This window comes from Mustela lutreola, chromosome 2, assembly GCF_030435805.1.
Source record: "Mustela lutreola isolate mMusLut2 chromosome 2, mMusLut2.pri, whole genome shotgun sequence".
NCBI lineage: Eukaryota > Metazoa > Chordata > Mammalia > Carnivora > Mustelidae > Mustela > Mustela lutreola.
Genome location: NC_081291.1, coordinates 54,403,903 through 54,429,490, shown reverse-complemented (window position 1 = coordinate 54,429,490; position 25,588 = coordinate 54,403,903). Strand labels below are relative to the sequence as shown.

Sequence of the window (25,588 nt, the reverse complement as noted above, 5' to 3'; positions counted from 1 at the left end):
GCTCCCGCAGCGACACCAAGGCCACCTAATGACACCGCCCCGTTTCAGATCCTGTCTTCCATTGAGCTGCTCCAACATTCTCTGCCGAAAATCAACCGGAGCGCTTCTGAGCCATCCCTGCACCGGGCGGCCCACACTGAGGATATCAACGCCTGCACACTGACTACGTCCCCTAGACTGCCTGTCTTCTAGCTGACTTTGCACCTGCACTCAGGCCATCGGGAGAGTAAGGGAAGTCAGCAGGCACCACCTTTCTGCTCCCTTTTGATGGAGGCAGAGGGCTCATTTTCAGAGAAGCTGCTGCTAAGGACCTTCTAGACTACTCACAGGGCCTTAACTTCATGTTGCCTTCTTTTCTACCCTTTCTGGCCCTGGGAGAAGGAAGCCATTCGAAATGCTGGTTTGTCCTGCTCCCTCCCTGCATCCCCTATGCTCTTGAGCCGAGAGCCTTCTCCAGAGCCCTCTCCAGATGCACCCACAGCTGCCAGATTTGGCAGTATGTGATCTGGGGCCCCAGCTGTTGGCTGAATATTTTTTTTTTTTAGGGCAAAAAAAAAAAAAAAAAGCACTCAGAGGGGAAATGAAGGTAGCAGACAAACCAGCCCTGATGTGGACATGTGGATTGTGGATATCAGCTCCTAGGAGGAATGCTTATCATGGGAAGGACTATTCTTCAGAGGGTGGTGTGGCGTCAAACAGTAGTTTTGCACGTAACACACCAAACAGCCCAGGACTGTTGAGAGACCATGGCTGCCTGAAGGAGCACTGGTACTATGGACCTTGACTTTGCAGACACTTCTTTCCTTGGAGATCTCTTGGGACGGTTTTCCAGAAGAGGTGCTTGGCCCACCCCTCCCAGTCTTCGCCCTTTCACAGGGAGCAATCTTCCATCATGCTGAATCTGTCTTCCAGAAGTTGCCCCTGTGGGGCGGGGCCACCGGGCCAGCCTTTCTCTTCAGTCACATCATGTGGATGCAAGGAAGCCAGGAGTACAGGTTTTCTTGATGATTGGGGTTTTAATTTTGTTTTTATTGCGCCTGACAAAATACAGTTATCTGATGGTTCCTCAATTATGTTATTTTAATAAAATAAATTAAATGTAGGTTTAATGGCTGTTCTTTCCTTCTACTGAGCTCGAAGCTTGAACTCTTCCCCCATCCTTTCATCCCTCCTGGAGCAAGAACACAAGCAGCAGGAAATGGGCCCAGAGCCTCTACTGGGAAGGAATTTACATCAGCCTTTGTGCTATCACATTTCACTAAAGAGTTTACTATAAAAATTCTCCAAACAGTCCACTCTAACCTCAGGTAAGAGTAGACCTTTTTCTACCCACTCTTTAATGCATTTTATAAAATATTTGGTATCTCTATAAGCTGTTTATAAAAATAGATTAATTCAGGCTTGGGGGGAGTTTGTTCTGATTCACAATGTTATATTCCTTCAATTAAAGTCACAAATTAGCATAGAGGACTTGTTCTTTTAGGACCAATTCTGGGTCAGAAGTAGAAACTTTGTTGGGTGCTGTTAACTTTTTACAAAATTGGCAATCAAAACCACGCTTTACAGATCAAATGGGTGAGCAGGGGCCACACACAAGAGCATGTGTGTGCTGAACCCCTAGTAAAGTGACTCTTGGGGCATGAGCCCAAGAGCCCCAAGGAAGCCCACAGGTGACAGGCAGGTGTTTCCCTGGAGCAGGTGGCCCCAACACCAATCAGAAATGAGGGGCTATACCTCTGCTTTGCTGCACTACACTTCCCACTGCTCCGAGAGCCCCTGCCCTTAGAGGGAAGAAGGTTTACACTCTGTTGACTGAACACATGGGCAACTCCTGCTCTGACGGGGGACACCAAAGAGCACTACAAGTTTTATGCTAAGGTGTGCGGTGCCCACTGTAAGTTGATTTATACAGAGCTTTTTGAAAAACGGTTTTTGGCTACACACTAAGTACACTAGGGAAATCCACTACAGAGGAATCATCTCACAGGGGTGAAGAATCCTTTGTCAAGGAAAACAAATCTGCTTTAAGGGCAGTTGCAAGGTGACTGTTTCTAGGGAGCTAAAGCTCAAGGACAGGAGCCAGGCTGCTTTTAAAAGCAATCAGTCAAAACTCTGGCTGCTTAGCTGGTTCCCCTGAGGAGCCTGAGGTGCAACTCAAGAGATCAACTAGAAAAGGAGCGATTCCGTATACTTGTTGGGTCATTTTATATCTTTCACTCCTCCCATGGCTGTAATAATGGAGAGGGGATGAGACCAAGGTTAAGTACAACCCCAGTCAAATCCAAGCCACGTGCCACCTTGGGTTGCAGTAAACGAGCTCTGCACACCCTAGCTTGGGGAAGGCTTGGCCGGCAGAACCCAAGATGCAGGGGGAACCGTCTACTACTTAGGGTTCTGATGATTCCACTCCAGACAGGTGCATGAAGAGGTCCCCAAGCTCTGTCATGTCGACATCTTCATTGCTGGGGACATGCCGGCTTTCTCGATTCTCAATGAAATCCCAGAGCCGCACTGAATTAAAGAACTGCAAAAACAGCCAGCAAATATACCCGGTTATTATTAATGGCAACATGAAGGCCATTTTATTTTTCTTTTGCTTACCTACCCCATTCCCTGCTGCCAAAGCTATCAGAGAAAGGGCCAGGAGCAGTACCTGGAAATGCCACCAGTAAGTGTCCTTGACAGAGATGGCAAAGTCCTTACCCTCACGGTGCCCTCAGAACTGAGCTGTTTCCGAGGTTTCTCAGGCTCTGCCAGCCGCCCGTCAGGATAAGCGTGGCGGTAAAGGCATTTGCTTCCAAATGGGCAGGTCCCCTTGCCTTGCTCAAAGTATTTACAAGCTTTTTTCCTGAAAAGTAGAAAGAAAAAGTCAGAGGATGTTGGAGAACCTGGGGCCCGGAAGAACCAAGGCCTTCCTCCATCCCTGCCAGAACTAGATGAGCCTTACTTTCTACGTAGGGAAGATGAGGCTCAGTGAGGTTAGGATGCTGACTTCCAAGGGGATCATACTGTCATGGTGACATGGCAGCCTCACACAAAACTGAACCTGCACAGGGGACTCCAGGGGAGCACAGGCCTGACAGCTCCTCTGGGCCAGCTGTCTGGGCTCCAAAGTTCTGAAGCTGGGCTATTTGCCTCAGCTAAAAGTCCCACTAGGAACCCCACCCAGGGAAATTTCCCTTCCTCCTGGCCAGCAATGATGTCAAGGAAGAGGAAGCCTTGACGGAGGAGGCACGAAAAAGCAGTGAACATTAGCCCCTGTCCAAAGTCCCAGGTCTCATTCCAATTTTCCTTGGTCTCCACCCTCTAGATCTAGAGCAGGCTTCTTAACCATGGACCCCTTCTCAGAGCATTGTTTTTAAATGGATAAAATATAATACACACAGTAAAAATTTAACTTTTTGCTGTGTTCTTTAGGCATATCTTCAGGCTCCAGAGGAAAAAACCACCAACCAGAAATTTCCTATTCCTTTTTACTTAAATGAAATTTGACTTAGACAATTGTAAATGGTCCCAAGGTGAAGAAGAGGTAGAGATGCCCAAGAAGGCAAGGGGGCATCTGGGACTGCTGAGGAAGGGAAGTTGCACAGAGAAAGCCATAGCAGCTGGGGTATGTGACAGTGACATGAGAAGGAAGGGGGACTCCTTGATGCCAGTGTTTTTCTGTCTTCTCAGACAAGAGGATGGCAGAGTGGCACTTGGGTGGCTCAGTGGGTTAAAGCCTCTGCCTTCGGCTCAGGTCATGATTCCAAGGTCCTGGGATTGAGCCCCGAATCGGGCTCTCTGCTCAGCAGGGAGCCTGCTTCCCTTGCTCTCTCTGCCTACTTGTGATCTCTGTTAAACAGATAAAATCTTTAAAAAAAAAAAAAAAAAAAAAGGAGGATGGCAGAGATCGGTGATGAGGGTGGCTGAGACCTCAGAGCAGCACCAAGAAAGTTCCCTTGACAACTGTCCAAGGAGTACTGCGCTCGTCCGGATGGCGCCTGCTCCTCCCAGGTCTGACCCTGGTGCCAGCTGGGGAGTGGATCTGAACAGAGCTGTGTGCATCCACCCCCAAGGCTCTGAGTAAACCTTCCGATAACTGCTCAAGCAGCAAGTTCTCACCAGACTGCTGCTGGACCCTGGTTTTAATAAACTCAACAGGTTCCAGAAATCATTCTCTATTCCTGCCCCCAAATAACCGTGCTTTTCCTTCCCCAGCCTTACCTGGTCACCAAGGACAAAAGCTTCCAGTGCACGCAGACTGCCGCCTTGTTCTCAGCTCCCCCATCCGACTGTTAGTCCTGCTTACAGAGCACCTCCCCAGTCACCCCATCCCTTCTGTCCCTACACTGCTGAAGCCATGTGGGTACTGTCCTCTGCTACCCGCCTGCCATAGTCATTTCTTAACTGGCCTCCTTTCCACCAGCTTCCAGCCTCTTCACACTACAACTGAGGAGCATGCCGAACAGTCACTTGTTCTGCCCCCTTAGATTTCAATGCAATCTATCCCACAGGTCCTACCACATCCTTCCACTCCTCCTGCTCCCCCCACACAACATGTGTTACCATTCTGCACCCATGCCATTCGGTTCCCCCTCGCCCTCAACACACGTGATAGCTGTTTACGTTTCATGGCTCTGAGTCCCCATGCCGCTTTTCCTGATGCTCTCAGGTGGCTCCAAGTGCTTTCTCTGTTGGGACATGCGGCTTGGGCCTCTTGTGAAGAATTTGTCACCAGAAAACACGTATCATAATTGCCCTTTTGTGATTTCCCTTGAAATTATCTTACTAATCTGTACTCTTTGTCCCCCACTGGTGCTTAGCTTGAAGAAGCCTAGCCCATAGTAGGTGCACAGTAAATATGTGTGAAATGCATAAAAACACCATCATCAAAGAAAACTAAGGCCAGAAAAGACCCAAACAGAAAGAACACGAGAATTTCCAGGTCACTCCAGCATAGCTGCTTCCTGCAGGCTGGCCTCTCTGCCTTGCCACTCCTGCCCTCTGGTGGATGGACATGTGCCACCACGTGTGAGGGGGAACTTAAATAACGGATAGGCAGTCTGAAGGAAACTTTAAAAAAGGGAGTTGAGGGAAATTGGAAGGGGAGGTGAATCATGAGAGACTATGGACTCTGAAAAACAATCTGAGGTTTTTGAAGGGGTGGGGGGTAGGAGGTTGGGGGATCCAGGTGGTGGATATTGGAGAGGGCACGGATTGCATGGAGCACTGGGTGTGGTGCAAAAATAATACTGTTATGCTGAAAAAATAAAAAAAAAATTAAAAAAAAAAGGGGGGGGACATGCAGTGCCCTTTAGTACAGGGAAGCACACTTCTCCCAGAGCCAACCCTCGGGCAGTTAACTAGCAATACCAATTTTTAAAAGACCCAAAGGCACTGGAACATGAACAGCAGGAGGATTCCAAGAAATCAGACACTGAAAAGAACAGAATGACAAGAAGAAAGTTATCTTTCTCAGAAAAAACAGCTTTCGGCCTAGAGCAAGCCAAAGTTAGGTGTCTAAAACTCCAGGGGCAAATCCACAGTCTCCCTGGCCTGAACAGAGCACCCACTGGAAAGTGGGGAAGCAGTCCCGCACACAGAAGGGCACCAGAAGGAGGATTCCAAATACAATGTATTAATTCTGTCCAAAGATTTGGCCCAGACATCAGTGCAGCAGAAGCTCACAGCCACTTAGCTGAGGACAAGAAAACCAAACAGATGAGAACTGCTGCCCCAAAGCTGGAATTTAAACACTTTACCTGCATGTAAGAACATCAACACTATATTGCCTCACTTAAGAGAATCAAGAATCTTGACAAGATAACACTGGCAGGCTATAATCCAAAATGATTCAATATACAAAGAATCAGGAAAATGAGACCTAGAAACCAATTTCAAGATGACAAGGCGTTCAAAGCAGCAACCACTGGAAAAGATTAACAGCGAGGGGAAAGAAACTGGAAAGACATGAACAGACCCCAAATTCTGTGCAGCAGTATCAGTCTATTACATGTTATTAAGAGTCCCAGAAGAAGAAAAAGGGCAGGAAAAAAATCTGATGGCCAAAATTTCCCTAAATTTGGTGAATGACAAAACCTTACAGATTCTGAGAAAACCACTCCCAGGCAAAATAGCAAGCTGCTGGAAATGAAGACAGACAATCTTGAAAGAAACCCCAGAAAAACTACATACTACAATCTAAATTATCACTGACTTCTCAGAAACTAGAGGCCAGAAAACAGTGGAACAACATTTGCAAAATACTAAAAGAAAATGAAGAAACGAACTATTAACCCCAAATTGTATTCACTGAAAAAGGAGACAAAGATGTAAAGAGGACTGGTCAGACCAGGATATCCAGTGAAAATATCCTTTAAGAATGAGAAGCTGTTTCTGCTAAAAAGAAAAGAATTCATCATCAGCAGATTCAATAAATGTTAAATAAAGGCAGTTCTTGAGGCTGAAGGTAAATTATACCAACTGGAAGGAATTATACACCAAGTCAAAGAACACTGGAAATGGTATCTGAGTAAATAGAAACCACCTTTTTTTTTTTCTCTTAAAAAAAAAAAAAAATCATAGTATTTACCTTGCTAGGTTCTAGTGTATGTACATACTATATCCATATCTTGTAACAGTGAAGTTGCAGGATACAAAATTGACTAACAATGAACTACCAGAAAGAGAAATTAAGAAAAAAACCAACCCCACTCACAATTGCATCAAAAAAGAATAAAATACCTAGGAATAAATTTAGCAGAGAAGATGAAACAGACTTGTATGCTGAAAAAAATGAAAGGCGTAACAATCTGCAGACTGAAAGCAATCCTATCAAAATCCCAATGGCATGTTTCAAAGACAAAGGACAAACAACTCCAAAATTGTATAAAAACTTTTATATAAAAGATCTCAGTGTATTGCCGAAGTAATCCTCAGAAAGAGTAACAAAGCTGGAGACAGCACATTTCCTGATTTCAAGCTGTACTACAAAGCTACAGTAACCCAAACAGAAAAACAGCACAGTACTAGCAGAAAAACAGACAAATAGATCAGTGGGACAGAACAGAGGGCCCGGAAATGGGCCCATGCAGATGTGGTCAATTTACAACAAAGGAGCCAGGGATATTCAACGGGAAAAAGACAATCTCTCCAATAAAGGATTTTGGGGAACCTGGACCACTATCTTACACCATACACAAAAATCAGCTCAAAATTGGAAGGCCTGAACGTAAGCCCTGAAAACATAAAAACACAGAGGGTAATAAGCTCCTGGACATTGGTCTTGGCAATGTTCTTTATGGATTTGCCACCAAAAACAAAGGCAACAAAAGCAAAAATTAAAAAGTGGGACCACACCAAACTAAAAAGTTTTTGTAGAGCAAAGGAAGTCAAACAAAATGAAAAGGCAACCTACTAAATGGGAGTAAATATTTGCAAGTCATCTATCCGGATAAGGGGGTAATATCCAAAATACATAAAGAATTTACACAAGAGCAAAAACAACCACCACATTCCATTTAAAAATGGGCAGAGGAACTGAACAGACATTTTCCCAAAGAAGACATCTAAATGTCCAACAGACACAGGAAAAGGCACTCGGCATCACTAATCATCAGGGAAATGCAAATCACCACCACAATGAGATAGTAACTCACATGTGTTAAAAGAATTATCTACACTTCCATGTTTGCTATAACATTAGTCATAATAGCCAAGACCAAGACACAAAATGACCCATGTGTCTGTCAAGAGATGAATGGATGAAGATGTGGCACATACATGAAATGGAATATTATTCAGCTAGGACAGAAAAGGAAATTCTGCCATTTGTGACAACATGGGCAGACCTCGAGGACATTATGCTAAGTGACATAAGCCAGACAGAGGAAAAACAAATGCTGCCGGAGATCACTTGCTGGTGTCTGAACCAAACACAAACAGGCAAACTTACATAGTAAAAAAGGGGTTGCCAGAGGCTAAGGGGTAGGATAAATAAGGAAAAGTTGATAAAAGGGTCCCAACCTTCAGCTCTATGACGAATACATAGATGAACACATGATGAAACATGATGATTACAGTTGATAACACTGTTTATAAAACTGAAATTTGCTAAGAGTAGAACCTGGAGGTTCTCACACACACACACACAAAAATCAACAAGATGGGAGTATCCTTTCACAATGTAGATCAAATCACCATAATGACCCTTCAAATATCTTACAATTTTATTTGTTAATTATACCTCAAAGCTGAAATTTTAAAAATTACATTATCTTGTGGGGTTGGAAGGTATGTAAATACAAGCATTTGTCAGGCAGGCACCAGAATCCTATCTGAGCTCAAAGTACTTACCCCATTCCCTGTTTGAAAGCTTCAATCAACTCATTCTTTTTATTCTGATCTTCTACCCAGTACACACTTGGAATTACAAACTCTGATATCACACGGCATTCTGGACAAGACCTGAAATGAGAATCAGGGTTAGTATGGGAGAGAGGAAGCTATAAATCTAGTGCACACGCACCACCAAACCCCTTGCTCAAATGCATGAGCACTCCAACTGTTTTCCAACCAAAAATTCCAATTCCACAAGGTGAAATCACAATCCTCTCAGAACCTTCTTTACTGCTTTCTTAAGTTTTGATTTAAATTCCAGTTAAAATATAGTGTAATATTAGTTTCAGGTGTAGAACCTTACTTACTGTTAAAAACATGTTCTTCTCAACAATAAGAAGACAACTCAATTTGGGGTGCTTGGTAGGCTCAGTCAGGGGAGCACAGAACTCCCGATCTCAGGGTTGTGAGTTCAAGCCCCCACTGGGTGTAGAGATTACTCAAAAATAAAATCTTTGAAGCAAACAAAAAATCCAATTTTAAAATGGGCAAAAGATTCGAGTGGGCATTTCTGCAAAATGGCCAAAAAGCATAGAAAAAGATGCTCAAGATCATTCGTTATCAGAGAAATACAAATCAAAACCATAAGATACCACCTCACACCTATCAGGATGGCTACAATGAGAAATACAGACAATAACCAGAGTTGATGAGGTTGGGGAGCAACTGGACCCCTCCTATGCTGCTGGAGTGGCCACTGTGGAAAACAGCCTGGCAGTTCCTCAAAATGCTGAACAGTTACCGTAAGGCTCAGCAACCCAGTCCTAGCCCTCTACCCAAAAGAAAGAAACACTGGCCACATGACAGCTTGTCCTTGAGTATTCACAGCAGCATTATTCCTAATAACCTAAAGAAGGAAACAATCCAAATGCCTGTCAGCTGAGGTGCTGCACGAACTGTGGACATCTGCATAGGGCAGGCTCTCAGCCCGGCGCGCAGGCATGGAGTCCAGGCACGTGTGGACGGGTGAGCGCTGAGGGCGGTCTGCGGGGGGAAAGCAGGCAGACCCAGAAAGGCTGCATGTCGTGGGACTCCATCTACAACCAATGCCCAGGACAGGCAAAGCCGGAGGCCAGAAAGCAGAGGAGTGGCTGCTGGTGGTTGGGAGGAGCAGGGAGGAGCAGGGAGGAAATGGGCAGTGAATGCACACAGAGGTTCCTTTTTGGCATGATGAAAATGTTCTATAATTAGACTGAAGTGATGGTGGCCACAACTGCGGAATGACTAGTAACCACTTTTATCTCAGTAAAGCAGCTATTTGTCCAAACACATGGGATTTCAGGCACATTACTTGACTTCACTCTACCCCAGTTTTGTTCTCTATAAATGAGAATGATCACTGGGTCTGAGAACTATGAGCTACTATGTGTGAAGAGTTTCTAACAGTACACGGCACACATTCACTTTTCAGTATGAGTAAGCTCTTCCCCTGGCCCTCTGCAGAATTTCAGAATCCTGTGTTGGCTCCATGGAGCACATACTGTGTATCATACCTTACGTGAGATGTGTTACATGTACTATTCCATTTAATCCTCAAACAACCCTATCTTACAGATAAAAAAAAAAGTAAAATCAAAGGTGGAAATCAGCCTAAAGGCAAACCACCAGTAACTGTTAGTGCTGGAGTCCAAAAGGCCAGTGCTATGAACACCTTCTCCTACAGATGACCCCCGCTGAGTGTCCCCAAACACGCTGATGGTCAGCAGGAGTTGTTACCTATTTTTAAAAGGAAAAGCACCTGGGCTCAAGAAGGCTACTAGATGTGCCCAGGCTCCTGCAATCACAGGCTTGGACTTGCCAGTTGAATCTTCACACTAAAGGACAGTGTGGGGGATTAAGAATAGACAGAAGAAGGCCCCCAGTCAAACACCCTCCCCAGCTTCCACAGCAGAGACCCTTAGCTGCACTTACTTAATAATTGGGTTCTCAAACTGCTTGGCACATCTCCACTGCCGGATGCAGGACAAGCAGTATGTGTGATTGCAGTTGGAGAGAATCCCAAATCTCCTCTCAGAAGCAGATGCCTTCTCGAGGACCACTTCCATGCAGATACTGCACACTTTGTCCTGACTTGCTTGGAAGGCAAAGGCCTTTTCCATCTCATGTTCGAAAGTCGACATGCAGATCTCAAGTATGGAGAGAAAGGAGGGCCACACTGTTAGGTTCTGGGCTGTTGGACACAAAGTTCTCTCAGACCACAAAAAAGACTTCACACCATCACCTGCCCAGCTTTCCTAGCATGGTATGGTCACCTCCAGTTTAGAACCGAGACTTTGGAGGTCCCAAAAGAGTCGAGGCCCTGCGTGGAATCACAGAGTTCCCAGAGTCTGGGAATCCGGTCTCCTGGCTCTTCTGGGCACCGTTAACCCACTCTGAACTATACCAATATCCGAAATGCTGAACAGGGGTGCCTGGGTGGCTCAGTGGGTTAAAGCCTCTGCCTTCAGCTCAGGTCATGATCCCGGGGTCCTGGGATCGAGCCCCACATCTGGCTCTCTGCTCTGTGGGGAGCCTGCTTTCCTCCTCTCTCTCTACTTGTGATCTCTGTCTGTCCAATAAATAAATAAATAAATAAATAAATCTTAAAAAAAAAAAAAAAAAAAAGAAAGAAAGAAAGAAAAAAAAGAAATGCTGAACAATCCTTAACTTGAAACATCAGGCTGGTCGTCCAGACTCAGAGGTAAGCAGCACCACTTCTCAAGAGAACAGGTTATTTAATAAAGGTATTCATTCAGGAAGCAGGTGCTGAATACTCCCAGGTGAAGCACCATGTATCAGGCATGAGAGTCAATGCCAAGAGCACGAAGACCCAGACTCTGCCTTGGGAGCTCTTGGTGGACACAGATGGGAGACCAAGCACATGTACAGCACAAAGCCCTCAACACACCTGGGTGCAGAGGAAAGTTCTTCTTCTGCACTCCCCTGAATATGCCCATGGAAGACAATGGGGCCTCTATGCACCATGGCCAGCTCGTCATCATGAGCTCTAACACTGAGGCTGTGGACTCCTGTCTCTCTTACCCACCTGTGTGCCAAGCACACAGAGCCTAGAGTGAGGCGACACCTCCATGAACACTGGGGACCTAATGACCTGAAAGGTCCCTTCTAACACTTGGCTCCTCAAATTCTCTAGAACTTGGCGTGTCTGGACCCCAGCCACAAGGATATGTAAACCTATAGATATGTAAGGATACGGAGGATGTGTGTGTTTTTCTCTCATACACAAACACGCACACACACACACCACACTCCTGAGTTAGATTTGTCCTCTGAACTTTGCAATACCTCTTCCCTTTTTCTTTATTCTAAATAATCAAAAACTGTCAAAATGACAACAGGAAAAAGGACTTGGAAACAGGATTATAAACATGCCACGTACATATTGAGGGCATTATTGACAGATGATTACAGGAATACCAATAATTTTGTCATTTAGCACATTTTAAGTTTCTTAAAATAAGTTCAAGCAAATGCTTGCAGTTTTACCTTCTCATGAGCTTTCCTTTGCTCTGGGTCAAAGGGATGCAGGACTCGTAACCTACAGATTTCACACAATTCTCCATGCAAGTAGACACAAGCATCCCCAAATCGGCACTCCCCCGCCGCTGCGTAGGGACACAGCTGCTGCTCACTGCTGTAGGAGCTGCTGGCTTCTAGGTCATCAAGGCCACTCCTGATCGCATCAAGGTAGGAATGCGGCTTCATCTCTGGGCTATTCTGGGGATCACTGCAGCCTCCTGGAGTACTCACCATACTTGGGCAAGTCTTTTCTTCAGCCATGCCAGAGAGATCTTAATACAAAACACACAGCATGCACATAAATGAAATCTGGCCCAAACCTTGTGGTAAGCAGTTAGTAAAAACCTAACAGATTAAGTAATTCTGACCTTGGGAATTTCACTGTTTGGATCACACAGAAAAAAACAGGGCAAGAAGGAAAACCAGAAAGAATAGTATAAAATGTTCACAGTGACATTACTATAATCATGATTTTTTTTTAAATGGAAAGAACATAATTGGCAACACAGGAAATTCACAAAACAGACATGATATTCAAAAGAACAGGAAAGCTGCTGTTAAAAATGACAAATATGGAAATGTCAACCCATTGACCAGTTAACACTTAAAAAATGATAATAATGATAATTTTTTTAAACACCAAAATTAAGTCTATGGGAATTTAGAATGAAGTCAATAAAATACAGTGCTTTCCTTTATATTTGTAAAGACACCTATCATAGAGTAAACTAGAATGAAAATCTAGTGAGTCTTTGGATCCTGAGACCAGTGTCAAACCCCTCTAGGCCTCCTTCCCACCGTATTCACTTCTGGCCTCTTAAGAGAGGACATTTGACTAGCACGATTGTTTGCTTAGGATGGAATCTACCTAGCTTATGCCACACAATTCCAAGAACCAGAAATCCCTTTACTTGCTGAGGACCAGCCAATAAAAATAAGCTTTATGATCTGTAGTCTACTTCCTCCCCAAACCCCAAAATGCTGCTCTATTACCAAAACTGCAAATGAAGACACCACACTGGCTGAGCACAGTAACTAAGACTAGGAGCTGACCTAGAAGTAAAACAGTGAAACACGCTCCTTATCAAATTATGTAGCTTTGAGACGAGTGGCCTGGTGCTTCTCAGAACTGGGGAACCACCCCATGGAGACAGCAATTACACACTGACAAAAGGACCCTTTTTATGTCTTGTCAGGCCAGACTTGGCAGTGTGCCCAGAATGCAGGCAGAACACATCACCTGAATGCTCTGTAGCCAAAGGAAGCTCTTCTCAGGACAGGTCTGGTGTCTATACTTGAACAGCGGGCAAGGGGACTAGGTCAGGAGCCCTGACAAGAGAGGGCCAGAAAGGTACATCACGAACAAACAGGACTGCTTTTCCTAAAGAAACAACAAAATGACTCTGCTCACTCACTTCGGTCTCTAAGTACCAGTGTTCTCTTTTCCCGTTTCCCAGGCTCATGTAAGTTCGTTTTCACAATAGATGCAGCAAGGTCAGAAGCAGGGTGAGCACCGTGGAAACCCGGGGAGGGCACGCCATGGGGCGTGGTGCCCACGGCACCACCAGCTGCAGCAGAAGGCCTCGTGTGATCGTATCTAAACAAAACACATAGCAAATGCATTAGGGACACACTACCTGCACGAGTCTCCCACACTCCCGAGACGTGAACCATCTTTTCCTCTGTTCCACTTGTGGAGGTGGAAAATGAGATGATCTTTTCCCATATTTTAAATGATAAAAGGCTTATCAATTAGTAAGAAATGCCTGGTAATTTAGAGTGAGTAGTAGGTACACTGCTGTCTATCACCACACTTAAGTGTCCTTGGGAGGACAAAATACCCCAGGTCACACACAGAAATCCTGAAAATTCCAGTCAGATGTTGAAGTGAAGTCTCCTGACACCCAAGTCATGTTCTTCTGGCAGGAGTGCCCCAAAAGTTAATGACGGCCAGTGTTAAGAGCTTGAGACGGCCTTTCCTGGACTGAGGTCTCTCTGGGACATGTACTGGCTGGGGGTAGGTGGGTGGGAGCTTTGGGGTGGGTGGGCGACTTCTATAGCCTCCACTTGGTACAAGAAAGAACATACCAGTCCTTCACTATAAAAGCACTTGAACAGGTTTTTGGAATGTTTTCCTGTTTAGAATCTATAAAACTTGCCTATAGATGTGAGTGAGGGAAAAGGCAGACTCTATATGCATAGAAATGTTCACTGCAAGGTTATTCATAGCAAAAAAACAAAACAAAACAAAAACTGGAAACCAATTAACTATCTAAGAGAAGAACAGCTAATAAAATAATGGTATGCTAACATTATGAAACATAAAATTACAGTTAGGAAATAAAGTAGCAGCTTAGAGAAAAGCTTGCGACATGTTAAGTGAGGAGAAAAGATACACACACACACAGTGAGTAAAATTTTGTAAGAGACTCATAAGAATAAGGCCTGAAAAGTATTTTGAAAAATTAAAATTACTTTCATTAAAATGAAACAGATTTCAAAATGACCTTCTGTACTTTTTATTGTTAAATTACTTTCAAATTAGAATTCTCCTCTCATCAGGGCTCCTGGGTGGCTCAATTAGGCATCTGACTCTTGATTTTAGCTGATGTCATGATCTGAGGGTCAGGAGACTGAGCCCTGCCACAGGGCCTGCAGGGGGCATGGAGCCAGTTTGGAAATCTCTTTCTCCCTCCCTCTCTGCCCCTTACCCCCTAAGCTCTCTAAAATAAATAAATCTTAAAAAGAAAAAATTTTCCCTCATCAACACCCATGCTCCAAATGAAGGATCCAAGTTCCTGACAGTATTTAAGCTGATAGAACAGCTGGGAGCAGCTGTGCGGCTCTTACCTGCAACGCGTCCCATAGGCGCAGTAGCCCTTCTGATAGTATTTGCAGATGGTGGATGGCTTGCTGTTCGCCAAGTCATGTGAGAACAAGCACTGGTTTCCTTCCCGACACACACCATGCATAAAATATCTGAAGAGATAAGCAAGGGCATAGAACTTTCAGAGGCACACTTTGCTTTATAAAACCACCATATTTCTTGAATCTAGCATACAAATGCTTATTATACATGTAGTATGTATCAAGGCTCTATTAGGCACTGGAGAGAGATATATTTACTTGATTCTAAGACACAATGATTTTTGAATCATCACAACTTATTTAATGACCGTTTTCTGGAAGAAAAACCCCATACATTTAAGATATACCCTCTTGATTTGAGATGTTACATATGTAAATGTGAGATTCAAATACTCTGAAAAACTGTTCTCTCTGTTCTCATGGAACTTAAAGGGTATGGTTATAAAGGAATCAGAGACCTGGACCCAATACCCAGCCCTGCCGTATAAGAGCAAGTCACAAAATAAATTTCCCCATGCCTCACTGTCTTGATCTATAAAATGAAAATTACACTATCTACTGGGTCGTAAAGCACAATAATTAAGCTGACAGTTACAACAGTGACCTGTGCCTTATCATAAAGCATGCAGAGTGTTGAGGAGACACATACCAGGAACTGAACTGAGAGAGGTCAGGCCAGAGGTCAGGCCCAAGCACAGTCTGCAAAGTGGTGGAGGTGCCCATAGGACAGGGGAGAGAGAAGAGAGCAAGAAAAATGCACAGAAGGGAGGCACTGTGAGGGAGCACAAACAAGCCTGCCAGAAGACGAGGCCGGAGTATCATTTAATTGTGCTCCAAGTTACCCTGGTGTCAGCTGAAATACTGATGACTGAATCTTAAAATGAAGGATAACAAAGGACCCACAGCCGAGTCAACTTAGGAAATGGCACAGTCTGTTCTTTCTCAGAGATTTACAACACACAGTAGCATAGGAAAGGTTCTGAGAGTCCTGTCACAAAGAAAACTGTTTACAAGCATACTTCTTCCTATTATTGTCTCTGCAGATAACTACATTTTATAAATTGGAGATTTGTGGCAAGACTGTTTCGAGCATGGTGCCGTTTTCCAACAGCATTTACTCACATCATGTCTGTGTGTCACATTTTGGTAATTCTTACAATACTTTATACTTTTTCATTATTATTATACTTATTATGGTGATCTATACTCAGTGATCTTTGATGCTGCTATTGTAATTGTTTTAGAGTACCATGAACACTGCCCATATGCAATGGGGGGAATTTAACCAATAAATGTGTTCTGACTCCTCCAACAACAGGCCGTTCCCCATCTCTCCCCCCTCTCCTTGGGTGGCTCCCTATTCCCTGACACACAATACTCAAACTTGGCCAATTAATAATCCTATAGTGACTTCTAACTGTTCAAGTGAAATGAAGAGTCACAAGCCTCTTACTTTATTTAAAAGCCAGATATCATTCAACTTAGTGAGGAAGGCATGCTGACAACTGAGACAGACCAAAAGCTAGGCCTCTTGGACTCAAGAGTTAGCCAAGTTGTGAAGGCAAAGGAAAAGTTCTTGAAGGAAACTGAAAGTGCTATTCCAGTGAACACACAAATGGTTAAGAAAGTGTAACAACCTGAATGCTGATACAGAGAAGATTGTAGTGGTCTGGAGAGAAGGTAACACCAGCCACAGCATCCCCTTAAGTCAGAGCCTCACGGAGTGCAAGGCCCTCTCCCTGTCATTCTGTGAAGGCTGAGCGAGGTGTGGAAGCTGCAGAAGAGAAGTGTGAAGCTGGCAGAGGTGGTTCACGAGGGTGAAGGAGAGAAGCCGTCTCCGTGACAGAAAAGAGCAAGTGAAGCAGCCAGTGTTGGTGCAGAAGCTGCAACGCGTCGCCCAGATCTCGCTGAGATCACAAATGAAGGTGGCCGCCCTAAACGACAGATTTCCAGTGCAGATGAAACAGCCTTGTAGTGCAAGAAGAAGCCATCGAGGACCCTCAGAGCTAGAGAGAAGTCAGTGCCTGGCTTCAGAGCTTCTAAGGGCAGACTGACTCTCTTGTTAGGATCTAATGCAGCTGGTGACATGAAATTGAAGCCAGTGCTCATTTATCATGCAGAAAATCCTAGGGCCCTTAAGAATTATGCCAAATCTACTTTGCCTGTTCTCTATAAATAGAACAAAGCCTGAATGACAACACATCTGTTTACAATGTGTTTTACTGAATTTTTAAAGTCCACTGTTGAGACCTGCTGCTCAGAAAAAAAGATTCCTGACAAAATACTGTTGCCCACTGACAATGCATCTGGTCACCCAAGAGTTTTGGTGGAGATGTACAAGAATCATGTTGTTTTCATGCCTGCTACCACAACATTCATTCTGTAGCCTAGCGACCAGGGAGTGATTTCAGTTTTCAAGTTTTCTTATTTAGGAAATAAACTACATAAAGGTACTGCTGCCATAGATAATGATTCCTCTGGTGGAGCTTGGCAAAGTCCATTGAGAACCTTCCAGTAAGGATTCCCCATTCTAGATTCTATTAAGAACATTTGTGGGGCACCTGGGTGGCTCAGTGGGTTAAAGCCTCTGCCTTCGGCTCGGGTCATGATACCGGGGTCCTGGGATGGAGCATCGGGCTCTCTGCTCGGCGGGGGGCCTGCTTCCTCCTCTCTCTCTGCCTGCTTCTCTGCCTACTTGTGATCTCTATCTGTCAAGTAAATAAATAAAATCTTAAAAAAAAAAAAAAAAAAACATTTGTGATGTGTGGGAAAAAGTTAGATTATCAACATTAATAGGAGTCTGGAAGAAGCTGATTCTGATTCTCATGGAGGACTTTAAGGGGTTCAGGACTGCCCTGGAGGGAGCAACTGCAGATATGGTGAAAACAGCAAAAGAACTATAATCAGAAGTGGAGCCCAAAGACATGACTGAATTGCTGTGAACTTGTGATCAAACTTGAACGGATGAAGAGTTGCTTCTTATGGATGAGCAAAGAAAGTGTTTTTGTGAGATCTGCTCTTATTGCAGATGCTGTGAAGACTGCTGAGATGACAACAAAGATTTAGAATATGACATAAACTCAGCTGATAAAGCAGTGGAAGGGTTTGAGAGGAGGGACTCCAATTTTGAAAGAAGTTCTACTGTGGGTAGGAAGCTATCAAACGGCATCATATGCCACAGAGAAACTGTTTGTGAAAGGAAGAGTCAATCAATGTGGCAACTTTTATTGTCTTATTCTGAGCAAACGGCCACAGCCACCCTAGCCTTCAGCAATCCCCACCGTGATGGGTCAGCTGCCAACAACACTGAGACCACACCCTCCACCAGCAAAAAGATTACAACTTGCTGAAGGTTCAGAGGATGGTTAGAATTTATCAAGAAACAATTTTTAAATTAAGGTATGTGCATGGTTTTAGACATAATGCTACTGCACAATTAATAGACTACATTATAAACATAACTTTTATAAATGCTGGGAGACCAAATAGGTTCAACTTGACTCACTTTATTGCAAAATTTGCTATATCACAGTGGCCTGGAACCAAACATGCACTATTTTGGAAGCATGCTTGTATGGTTATTAAACACACCCTTTCCCAGGCTTCTTTCAGAAAAAGCCACTTGAGCTGCAGGGTGGAAGACAGATTTGGAGAGGGCTGAAAGTGCAGGGGAAGAGCCTGTCAGGAGGTTGCTTTGTAAAGGAGCTTCATCTGTGAACCCATGTTTTAACTTAGTTAAAAAAAAATTTTATGGAAAATTTCAAACATATACAAATGTTAACCAAAGGGCAGAATGAACTCTCAAATGCTGAGACTCAAAGAGACTCAAAGAGAGGCGATAACTTACATACAGAGGGTCAAACTGCTAGGATGGGTCCCCAACTCTAGTCTTCCCAGATAGCCCTGACCTTCTCCCTGTCACTCTGCCTTTGCCCATGATGTGGCCTCTGTCAAAAACACTGCATCCCATATTTCAGTGCACTGAACTGTTATAAGCTGCCTTCCTTTGTGGACCAGCCCAGGAAGACCTCACTCTCCAGCCTACTGTGCACTTTGCCTCCCTCGACCCAGAAGACTCACTAGCGGCAGCCACAAACTAAGGTGCTTCCTAGTCTGAGGCCTCTGACTGGAGAGAGCTAGTTCTTAGACACACACGTCAGGAATATCTGGTCTCTAATGAAGAAAGCCTGGGAACAGTGTCAGAAAGGCACAGCTAGAACATCATTAAATGTGACTGAACACAGAAAGTCTAAACCTAACCAATTACATGGGTGTGCCTGGAACTGGAGATAGGCTTAGCAACAGAAGGAAGGTCTCTCAGGTAAGTCAGGAAGGCCTGAAAGACCCAGACTGCCCTTTCTAGACAAAGAATGCCAGATAACACAAATGACAATTCATGCTGCACATCAGCCTATGTGATTGGCCTGGGAGCCTGCCTTAGCTGGAGGCCACAAGATTTGAAGACCATCAACCCTTCCTGACTCACTAACGTACTTTCAACTTTCCTCACCTGTTCATCTTCCAAAAAGCAGAGGAACTATTGGCCAGGCCCCCTAAAACTTCCTTTTCTCTCAGGAAAATGAGAAAAGGGTATCTAATTTTTAGGTCTCTCTTGAATTTAGCTAGCAGAGCCATCTCTAAGTACACCAACAGAATAAAACTTCTGAGCCTACAACGATGAGAACAGGATCCTATGACTTACGTGACTAGACAGAGGTGTCATCCTATGGGTTTTCCTAGGTCATCAGCTAGGCTTTTCCCAGGCAAAGCCCCCTTGGGAGTCTTCCACTAGATCACAGGCTATACAGTAACTTGCTTTAAGGCGGCTGTAGGTTAACTTAAAAAAAAAAAAAAAAAGGGCACAGAACCTGACAAACTATACAAAAAGGTTTTATTGTTGTTGTTGTTGTTGTTAGAAAACTTAAAAGGAACTTAAAAAAAAAAGGCCTGTACAAAAAGGATCTTTTCATCCACAGTACTGACTTTAAAAGTGTGCAGAAAAGAGTTAACACAGTAAGTCTGAGCCTGCTATCCTTAGAAAAGCCTATTTACAAGCTGGTCCCTGCCTAGCCTCTGGAGCATGACTGATAAATAGTTTCACTACATGGTTAGAAAATTTCCCGAAGTGATATGACTGGCTCACTGTCTTCACACTCTACAATGTGGTTTATGCTGACATCTGCTTTCCTTCTGGGAGTCTGGAATTTCGGTAGATGCTAAGCAGAAGGTGACCAGCCTGGGCAGTGAATCTTTAATGGACTTCTTTAGGCACATGTTGCTGCATTTTTGTTGCTGGGGGGAAAGTATGCTCTGTAACCTTTTATGGGAAGGAGTGAAGGCAGGAAGCCTGCACACAGGTTCCTCCAGAGGCTACCTGTGCCTTTTTCCCATATGACCTAGCCATGACTTCTTACTTTATCACAGTAGTAAATCTTAGTCTGCAGTAGAATTATACACATGGAGTCCTGTGGGTTGTTCTAGCCAATCTCTGGACGTTAAGAGTCCTGGGCACAAAAGTATATTATATAATATTATATTCCTAAAGAGTTGAATAATTCTGAGAAATGCTGTAAGACTACATTATTTTAATCGTCCTTAAATATGGCAATCTTTGAAGGTATAAAAGGAGAAAAAAATCAGCACCAAGAGCCAACTCTGAATGACAAAGAGAATTAGTAAACTCAAATACTGGAAGAGAACAGGCTCAAAGTGGCTAAATGAACAGTTCCACAAAAGTAAGATCTAGTAAATACTTCAATAGTTTATTTTGGGGAAACTAAACAAGAAGAGTTCCTTAAAAAGGAGGGGCGGGGAAGGGAATGTGGGGGTAGGAGACTACCAGAGGTTTTTTTACCAAACACTATTTGTTAACCAAGCATGCAAAAGGACAGATTCTTAGTGATGTTCTTAAAAGGGTGGCTTTTTATAATTCTACTGCCTCCCCTAAGTCCTGTTCAGACAACCTGCCTTTCAAACCCCACTCACTATCTTTCTCATTAAGAAAACAAATATTTAACCACCAACTAAAGCTTCTAGTTAGTTTTGCCACCTATAAGCTGGTGACTTCATGTAAGGCATTTCACTTCTGTAAGTGATTAAGTGGAGATTTAAACAGCTTCAAAAATAACTTCTAGACCACCATCAGTGTCTTCAAGAAAGAGGATCATGAAACAAGAGTTATATAAGAGATGAAACCAGCTCAGTACTATTTTTGTAGTATATGTCATCATTGTCACTCCCCAGTGAGGAACACAAAACTAGCTTAAACATATCTTGCTTGTCCTTTGGGGCATTTTGTCAATGGCTTAGAGCTATCTATCCCTATCTATGTTATACTAAGCGTAATCCAGGCCTCTTTCTTTTTCTTTCCTCAAGAATTTATTTATTTATTTGACAGAGAGAAAGAGCACACAAATGAGGGGAGTGACAGAGGCAGAGGGATAAGCAGACACCCTGCTGAACAGGGAGCCGCATGCGGGGTTCTATGACCTGAGCTGAAGGCAGATGCTTAACTCACTGAACCACTCAGGTGCCCCCAGGCCTCTTTCACTTAACACGCTGTAATGAACTTCCAACAGCTCAATCTTCCTAATGGTGAAACCATCCCTTGTATCTTCCTAGAGAGAAGACTGAGACATGAATTGAGGTGGGGGTAGGGAGTGGGGGCAGGTATTTGGGAGAGGGAAGTACATAGTTGGAGACCCAGAGGAGGGAGATTTCTGGGGGACACTCCAAAAGGTCTTTTATGCTGGGTGACTTCAAAGGACTGTTTCAGACAGTGTAGCTTTTATATGTTGCAAAGGACACTCGGTTCACTTCTAGCCACAGAACCACTAGCAGATCTAACTGCAGCTGAGGGCTGAGTCAAACAAAATCAATCCAGTTTCTTACCCGCCTTTCAACAGAGCATATCTCTAGCAAAATGCTTCTGTATACCATATCTGAGTATATGGGTAATCTGCATTCTCAGTGTCTTTTTTTTTTCTATTTCTCTACATATTTTCAGACTTAAATTTTATGGCTGTACGGCATGTAATAACAGATCTGTTGAGGGGGAAAGGGGTTAATGCTGGGCCCAGTGGCAGACCTGAATAGAAGTAGAGATGAAGTATAGTATAGTGGTCAACACTCTGAAATCAGAGAGCTTACTATATGAACTTGAGCAAGTTATATAAATTTCCCCATTCATAATATAATAATTGTACTTCCTAGACTGCAATGATAGACTACTCTAAGGTTTGGCTGAGACAATGCATGTAAGTGCTTAGCCTACCACACAAACACGATCATTTGTTGTTATTATCTAATCTGTTAGCCAACCTGGCTAGTTGGGCATTACCAAGTCCATTTTACAGGTGAGGAAGTTGTGGCACAGGTGGTACCAGTATCAGAATCCAGAACTGCCCAACTCCAGAACTCAAGCTCTTCTACTACTTATTGCTGACAAGGTCTTTTATGTTTTGTGACTTCCAAAGAATTAAAAGTTCTAAGCTTGGTGCTCTAAGGAAACAAATTCCAGGTCTTCACCTAGTGATGATAAGACAAAGGGACCTCTATCACAAGAGGCAGTAGAAAAGAAAGCAGGCATAAAGGCCTGCACCAGTGCTTTGAAAAAAGACTGGAAGACACAGGGAAATGGTTAGCAAGAAGAATCAGCAAAAAATAACTCCAAACTTGAGATTCTGATTAGAGTGGCATGCTCAAAAATCAGGAGGGCTGACTGACAGCACAACTGTGTGAGCAGCCATTCTTGCCATTTCAAGCAATAAACATATGGAATGTCTTTGTCCTTAAACTGGGAATCCTAGCATCTCATACCCATCTCTTGGAGAAACATCTGTGTATCAGAATAGAAGCAAAACTAACACTTTGTGTTGCTGCTATTCAGAATAAGCATGTACATCACATCCCACAGCCAGGAAAACAAACCAAAAAACCAATTTGCACCCTCAGATAAATCAAAATCAGCTGATCACCCTGTTAAGGTCTGGTCCCCCAAATAAATCGTATCTTGAACATTTCCTGTGAATCACCAATGTCTGGAGGTTAAGACTTTAGTGAATAAGAAAGTGAGAAAAGCTTTTCCATTATGAAACATTAAAGTAAACTTCGTTCTCTAGGTAATACTGCAGTTTTTTTCATTTAAATGTGTTCTGTTTTGGGGATACCCAGGTGGCTCAGTCAGCTAAGTGTCTGCCTCTTGGGAGTCTTGGTTTCAGCTCCGGTCATGACCTTAGGGTGCTGGGTTCAAGGCCCATGGCAGGCTCTTAGCTCCGCAGAGAGTTTGCTTCAGATTCTCTCTCTCCTTCAGCCCCTGTCCCTGCTCTCACACGCTTGTGTTCTCTAATAAATAAATTTTTAAGAAAGTGTTCTTTTTTTTTTTTTAAGATTTTTATTTATTTATCAGAGAGGGGGGGGGAGAGAGCGAGCACAGGCACACAGAATGGCAGGCAGAGGCAGAGGGAGAAGCAGGCTCCTTGCTGAGCAAGGAGTCCAATGTGGGACTTGATCCCAGGATGCTGGGATCATGACCTGAGCCAAAGGCAGCTGCTTAACCAACTGAGCCACCCAGGCGTCCAGAAAGTGTTCTGTTTTTTATTTGGTAAGGCAATCCTTGTGAGATCTGACTCCTTCAGACCCTTTTGCAAGTAAACTTCTTTTAGTTTCTATGTTTCTGCATGCATTTTCCTTTCAAATGTGCATATGAAAAGCTTTAAAAATTCCTGCAGTGAAGAAACTTTAGCATCTCCCACATTTATTTGGAGCCATGCAGTCAATTAAAGTATAGACTCTGATGCCACACCTTGGCCATTTGGAAGCTGAATAACCCAGGGCAATGAGATTCCGTTTCACAAACTATAGAACAGCGAGGGTTACTAGGTTACATATGATATGGCTGGTAGAGCACCTCAAAGAGCACCCAGCACATAGTACAGCCACCGCCCCCCCACCAGTTAGTACTTAGGAAGTGACCCCTCTCCAACATTCCAACCCACTCTTGACTTTACATGCAATATTATCCTGCAGGATGCCTCTGTTTGGGAAACAGAATTAAAAGTTTTCAGGTTAGGCCATCTCCCAGCACAGAAGGAAAAAGCCAAGATGATCCTGATTTAAATTTTGCTCCTGCATTTAGATGTGAAGTTAGGGGCAAATCTCAAGTCCTTCTGAACATAAGATGTCTGTAAAACTAGATACTACACAGAGTTGAGATTCAATTATAAAATATAAATGTGTACTCTTTTGCGGACACATCTTAAGAGGAGTAATCAGAATATGCTATACAATTACTCAGCATACTTGCTTTATACAAATAAAAATGAACACACACAGGTCTTCACAAAAGATCTTCTAGCACAAATAACCAAGCAAAATTATTTTCTATAGATACTATGTGCAAATTTCTGACAACTGCTTCATATAAGCCACCTGGGCTTTGAGCCAACTACTTGAACAGTTAATATGTACTAATACTAACAGAAAACTTTTTACATAGTCCCTTCTCAATTATTCATGCTAATGAAGAACCGTAACAACACATATGATACTTAAAGTGCTTATTACATAACCAAACCATACGACTGATTTTGGGGGGCAATGTTTCCCACACAGGTTTTACTGAAACCAATCATTAAAATAAAAATCTGCACTCTCCAAGCATCAGTTCTGTAAGACTAGGAACCCAGTATCGGTAAGCCACAGGTTCACCAAGGAACGAGGGTGTTATACAACCAAGCTCTTTCTGCTTCGCAGGAGCAGCCACAGTGCAGCATCCGGTTTTGAATTTTCTACACCATCCATCCATCACTGTTGTATTTCTCCACGTAAATGGGTGTCTCAGTAAGAGTATCACTTAATCTCTTTCAGTCCGAATGCCCTGCACTGTAAAATGGACATCATTATCTGCCTAGTAGCGTTACTGTGAAGGGTAATGACCGTGAATATAGAGCACTTGGAAAGATGCGGAGCACTTCACCAACTTCCAGTAAACGTTACCCGCCATTATTATTTTCCGCACAATTGTTACTTGCCGACTCTCTGCAAGTTTAGATTGCATGGGAGTTCTAAAAACTCTTAGAAAACGAAGCCCGCTTTCGGGACCGAAGCTTCTTCGAGGCCCATATCATCGATCAACAGCCTATTCCTGCGTGGTATCCCCATCTGTAAACGACCACTTAGCTTCCCTTTACCTGAATCTCCTTTTCCAGCTAAACTCGAAGTTCCAAGAGCCCCACCCCCACCGCCAGGCCCCAGAGCCCTGCACCGCCCAGGCCAGCACGCTCTTCCAGCCCAAAGGCCCCCGCGCCGGCGTCGCCGGGGGTCTCCGCCCCAACACACCGCCACCCACACGCCGGGTGCCGGTCTCCGGCCGCAGCGCGAGCTCCGCGTAGAGAAGCCGGACCGCGAACAGCTGAGCAACTTCTCAAGAACCCGCTCCTGCCTCAGTTTCCCTGGTGGTGGGGCTGCGGTGCACCCGCCGCTCGGGGCCCGGCGCGGGGGATTGGGGGGATGAGAAGGGAAGTGAAGTGGCCTTGCGCTCCCGGTCGCCGCGGCGCCGCGCACCGACCTGCAAGTGACCTGCTTGGTGCTCATGGTGGTCGGGCTTGAGGGGCCTCGTCGTGCCGCCGCCTCTAGCACTGGCCGCCACGGTCGCCGCCTCGGCCTCGGCCCTGCCCATTCCGCGCGGCCGCGTCACGCCGGCGCACGCCGCCCCTCCCGTGTGGCACCTTTGTAGCGCCGGTGGGAAACCTCGTCGCCGTCACAATTGGTTCCGCCTGGAGGCTGAGGCCGGGCCGACCCTTTCCCATCCCCGCGCTCCAGG

The 25,588-nt window shown here is 44.3% G+C and overlaps 2 protein-coding genes across 10 annotated transcripts in view; one reads left to right on the top strand and one right to left on the bottom strand.

Moving 5' to 3' along the window:
• RAF1 (Raf-1 proto-oncogene, serine/threonine kinase) overlaps positions 1 to 1,102 on the top strand; it is an 86,932-nt gene extending 85,830 nt beyond the window's left edge. For all 9 annotated transcript variants that reach the window (XM_059161782.1, XM_059161776.1, XM_059161783.1 and 6 more), the window contains one exon: positions 49 to 1,102. In XM_059161782.1, coding sequence (XP_059017765.1) covers positions 49 to 192 — 144 coding nt within the window. In that variant the 3' untranslated portion in view covers positions 193 to 1,102. The remainder of the gene's footprint in view (positions 1 to 48) is intronic.
• Positions 997 to 25,491, bottom strand: MKRN2 (makorin ring finger protein 2). The gene is made up of 8 exons (XM_059161786.1): positions 25,334 to 25,491; positions 14,749 to 14,877; positions 13,314 to 13,495; positions 11,866 to 12,170; positions 10,291 to 10,505; positions 8,338 to 8,448; positions 2,704 to 2,848; positions 997 to 2,524 (listed from the first exon to the last, which is right to left on the bottom strand). Exons 1-8 carry the CDS (start codon positions 25,357 to 25,359, stop codon positions 2,387 to 2,389), a joined length of 1,251 nt encoding a protein of 416 aa, XP_059017769.1. The 5' UTR covers positions 25,360 to 25,491; the 3' UTR covers positions 997 to 2,386.
• Positions 25,492 to 25,588: the final 97 nt, after the last annotated feature.